The sequence below is a fragment of the Choloepus didactylus genome, chromosome 2, assembly GCF_015220235.1.
Source record: "Choloepus didactylus isolate mChoDid1 chromosome 2, mChoDid1.pri, whole genome shotgun sequence".
Lineage (NCBI taxonomy): Eukaryota > Metazoa > Chordata > Mammalia > Pilosa > Megalonychidae > Choloepus > Choloepus didactylus.
The window spans coordinates 208,918,379-208,923,452 of record NC_051308.1 but is presented as its reverse complement, the minus strand read 5'-3'; the positions used below and the strand labels follow the sequence as shown (position 1 = coordinate 208,923,452).

Here is a 5,074-nt window from a genome sequence, read left to right as displayed (position 1 = left end):
ACTCCCATGGGTGCTTTGGTGGTTATTCATAAGTTTCTGGTTGCTGGTGTCTCTCTCCTTTAGTATCCTTGACTCAAATGAATGCCTCTCCCTTCTGGGTGGCTGCTTGTGGATTCCTTCAGCCCTGGCATCAAGCACTGCTTCTCCAGCCTCTCCCTGCTGAGATCTCCTCAGCCCTCCAGACAGCCCTGTTGAACCAAAACCAAGGTGGCACCATGCCAGCTCCCTTTCTAGCATCGGGCCCTCAACATTGTGCATCCCCTTGCCATGGCACACTCCAGGACTGAGACTCATCCCAGTGCAGCAATATGTTCTGACCTAAACAGTTGATCAGTCCTCCTCAGGCCCTCTAGATTTCCATGTCTACAGTCTGCTATGGCTTTCCTGGGTGTCAGATAGGCTGTAAGCCTCTTTGCTCCCAACTCAGGGAACACAGTTCAAAGGTCTCATGGTGGGTACTTTGAAGTCCTCCTCACTAGACTTGGATTTGAGGGTAGCATTCCCTCACCACACCTCCAAAGTGGAGGGAGAAATCTCCAGCTTGGCATCAGCAACAGTTCTCAAAAAAAAAAAAACCACGTCACTAATCTCTGAATCTCTGCCCCCTTTTGAGATCCTTGGTCTGGCTGAGGCTTTGAGGAGTTCTGGAAGAGATTCTTAGACCATTTCCTTTGTAGATCCTGCTAAGGTGATTTGGCCCCTGACTGGACCAAATCATCTGTTGTATCTTATTTCACATCTATCATATCTTATTGCCTAATCAAAACTTATATTTTAGCAATCAATTTCACTTCAAAGGGTACTCAGTTCCACCCTGGAATTCTGCATTTCATTAATTGGCATGCTGCCCACTTTCCAAGACAACTACTTGACAGTGGTATCTGCAAAGCAGAGCTAGGGTTCAAATCCTTATAGCCAGTGACCTCAGGCAAGTAATTTAACCTGTGTGCCTCATTTCCTTACCTGAAAAATGGGCTGGAAAGATACTTACTTCACAAGTTTGCTGTGAGAATTAAATGAGTCGACATCAATACAGTGCTTACAGCCATACCTGATATCTAGTAAGCACTCAATTAGTGTTAATTATTATTACTATTTTTTCCTCTTTCTGTAAACCAGCTCCAGCCCACACCACTCTTTTGATGACTTTGCCTCATATTTTGTAGAGAATAAAGGCAACCACAAAGGAAGGCCCTCTTTTTCTTGCCACCAAATCTACCAGTGTGCCTGCATCTATACTAATCTCTTTCCTCTGCCCGTTAAAACAGAAGCAGTGTCCTTGCCAACTGTCCTAGTTTGCTAATGCTGCAGAATGCAAAACACCAGAGATGGACTGGCTTTTATAAAAAGGGGGTTTATTTGGCTATACAGTTACAGTCTTAAGGCCATAAAGTGTCCAAGGTAACACATCAATAATCGGGTACCTTCACTGGAGGATGGCAAATAGCATCCGGAAAACCTCTGTTAGCTGGGAAGGCACATGGCTGGCGCCTGCTCCAAAGTTCTGGTTTCACAATGGCTTCTCCCAGGACATTCTTCTCTAGCAAGCTTGCTCCTCTTCAAATAACATCACTCACAGCTGCACTCCCTTCAGTCTCTTTGAGTCAGCACATTTATATGGCTCCACTGATCAAGGCCCACCCCGAATGGGCGGGGCCACACCTCCGTGGAAATATCCCATCAGTTATCATCTACAGTTGGGTGGGGCGTATCTCCGAATCCAAACATTCCAACTTAATCCCCACTATTATGTCTGTCCCACAAGATTGCATCAAAGAATATGGCCTTTTCTGGGGGACATAACACATTCAAACCGGCACACCAACTCCCCATCCAACCTGTGTTCAGAATCCCACCCCCATTTATCTTCAGGGACTTCATTTCTTCAACTCCTCCCTCTTTCAAGTGTCATTGATTTTCCCCTCTGACAGCATGCAGACATCTTAAAAAAGAACAAAAGCAAACAGCAACAACAAACCAACCAAACAAGAACAACCAAACAAACGCTTCTTCCTCAACCCCTCATTCCTTGGCAGCCTTAAGGATGGGGTGGGATAGCAGAAGAGAGATTCCACATTTTCTTCTCGGGGTTGCTGAGAAGAAAAAATTGTTGGTAAGTGATGTAGGGTCCTAAACACCCAGCCTAGCTTATAGTAAGCACATGAATGTGAGCCGTTTTTATTACCATTGCTATTATTATTGTTAATTTTCATTTCAATGCTGCCAGAGTGGAATCTCTTAAAAAGATATTTTAAGCAATGATTTGGGATCCACATTCAAGATCTAATTCAATAACTCACTTGAAGTGAAGAACGGACCCCTAATGTACCTGTTCCCACATGATCAATCAGGGACAGCGTCTTCTTGTCTGCCAGCTGGCAAATTCTAATTATCTCATTCTCTTTCTTAATATTTTTCTTTTTCATTAATTTGTCTGCATATGAAAGGACCACATATTTTAAATACTTCGAAGACAACTTTGATATGTGGACAGATGAGTAGAAAAGTAGGGACAAAAGGTAAATGAATAATAGTGGGGGGTGGAGGGTATGGGATGTTTTGGGTGTTCTTTTTTTACTTTTATTTTTATTTTAAATTTTTTTTGGAGTTTGAAAATGTTCAAAAATTGATTGTGGTGAATGCACAACTATATGATGATGCTGTGAACAATTGTACACTTTGGGTGAATGTATGGCATGTGACTATATCTCAATAAAATTGCATTTTAAAAAATTTTGAGCATCAATAATTTCAGTATGCAGAACTTTGGCTCTCCACCTCCCACCCTATTCAGGAGTTTCTGGGGACACTTGTTTTTTTCCTTGCAGTGCCCCTCTTTTCTTTGGACTTACATTAACTCAGTTCTTTGGGGATGTGGCAAAGACAGGCAGTTCTCATTCAGAAAATATTTTCTCATTGAAATTTTTTTTATTTACTTGTTTTACAATTTAAAAGCGAATACTAAAAATCAAATACTAACTCCCACCCCTTGCCAAGAATACTCCAGTCTCACATAAGTTTAGCATCTGAAGATTATCATGCTCATATTGTCTCCTGGGCTTCATGGCAAAGGATTTTCTTCCTCACTTTTGGCTGCTGCTGGATAATGTTGGTACTCTGCCTTCAGCTCCCATGTGTTCTTGTGGGGCCCCTTTACATTCCTAACACCTATTTCATTCAAGATTTCCTTCAGGTACTCCACAGGTTGCCCAGTGATGTCCACCAAGTCTTTGACGTTATAATACTGGTGTTTCTCAAAGGCAGAAAATAGCACGGTTAAAACCTGGTCTTTATCAATTCGCACTCTCTTCCCATCTTCTTTCTTTTTCTTCTCATATTCGATATTGTAGTGATGATTAGCAACAGGTTTATAATTGGTTGTGACAACCTTGTCCAGTTTCTGTACAGTTCTGGCAGGTTTGGAAGATTCCTTTATTTGCATCCTCTTGAGTCTCATGTAGTTTTCACCTACAGCAGGTCTGCATTCCATTCGCTGTACCACTGTTCCTGCTAATGAGAGCTTGTCCTGGGCACCCTCGGTCAGTACTGTGAGTATTTGCCCTCCCAGCTCCTGCAAGAAAAACTGATGCTCCCTGGGAGCAGTGGCTGGGCCTGGTTGTCCATCAATGTCGATGTTTGTAAGTTCCTCATTCAAAGTAAATGACAACTCAGTCTTTCTTTGATTGTTGGTAATCCGCAGCTTCCCTAATTCACCTCTTCCGGAAGCTTTATGCCACTGTTGTGACAGGTATTTAGGAACCTTCACTAGCCACATCTGGTTGTTCTGTCGAATCCCTTCCAAGTCGAGTTGCATTCTCTGAGCCATGGGTCTGCTGCCTTCAGATGCCACGTGTCCTTGAGCTGAGGGTGCAGAGGATGGGTGAGTTAGGGATGCGAGGGAGAGCAGCAGCACACCAAAAACAGCACGGCTCCACTGCCCGGACCCAGGAACCTAGCAAGAAAATGTAAAACACATGCAGAAATGTTAAAAGATAGAATGGCAGAGTTTTAGAATCCAGAGAATGCTATAGGAAAATTGCTAGACTATTCATAATAAGGAAAAATTAGAAACCACCTATAAAAGTGGGAAGCTTGACAAATACGGGTGGTACATCGTCCCAATGAAGTACTGCAGCCATTAAAAAAGAATACAATGACAACATTTTATTTTTCTTAATAAAACCAGTAAAACTAAACTAAATGCTACTTTCACCTTTCGGTTAAGCTCTGTGGAAAAGTAGTTCATGTGAATATACGTGAAATGTTCTCAAGCATTTTGAATAAACTGTGGTCATAAAATTGAAAAAAAAAAAAAATACAGTAGCTCTTATCTACTGACACGGAAAATCTTCCAAGATACAGAAATCTCCTTCAGGCCCTTACTCAAATGAGCCCTTTGCAGAGAGGCCTCCTGATCACCCTATTTAAAACTGTAACCTCCTCCTATTCCCATCCCTCTCCTCCGCTGAATTTTCTGAGCATCAGTCGACATGAAATATACTGGATACTATTTTTTCTCCCTTTCCCACTAGACGGTAAGCACCACGGGGTCTGGGTTTGTGGCTGTTACAGCTGTAAGCATTCAATTATTTTATTTTTTGAACTAAGGAAAAATCTTATTTAATCGGTTTGTTCGCTGTAAATAAATCGAGTGGATGGTGCGTTCCCGGCGCGGGGAGGCGTGGGCTGCCCAGTGTCCCCGGTACCGGAACACCGTACCCCACTCCGCCGACGCTCAGAGCCCCAGCGACTAGGGGGAAATGGCCCCGCCACAGAATAAGAGGCGAGGAGCGCCTCGGGTTGGGGACGCGTCCTCCTGCCACACGGAGCCTCAGCTAGGTGGCGTCGCCACCCTGCTGGTCACCAGGGCGCGGCAAGGCGACACGGGGAGAGTCGCTGAGACCAGGGTGCCTGCCCCAGCTCACCCACCCATCCCACCTGTAGGCGGCGGCGTCAGGACGCCGGGGCGAACGGGTTCCAGGTTCTAGACCGCCGGCGCCCGCAGCTGGCAGGCGGGCAGCGCCCTGGCTCCCTGCTCCTAAAGCCTGCGGTGGAACAGTCACCCCATAACGGC

General features: G+C 44.5%; 1 protein-coding gene across 1 annotated transcript; it reads right to left on the bottom strand.

The window, feature by feature from the left end:
• Positions 1-3,061: 3,061 nt before the first annotated feature.
• Positions 3,062-3,844, bottom strand: LOC119514190 (general transcription factor IIF subunit 2-like). The gene has a single exon (XM_037809840.1). The coding sequence runs from the start codon at positions 3,824-3,826 to the stop codon at positions 3,062-3,064; it is 765 nt and encodes a 254-aa protein (XP_037665768.1). The 5' UTR covers positions 3,827-3,844.
• Between the last annotated feature and the right edge of the window lie 1,230 nt (positions 3,845-5,074).

Coding starts and splice junctions, on each gene's coding strand:
- LOC119514190 (XM_037809840.1), bottom strand. CDS start 3,826: ATGGCTCAGAGAATGCAACTCGACTTGGAAGGGATTCGACAGAACAAC.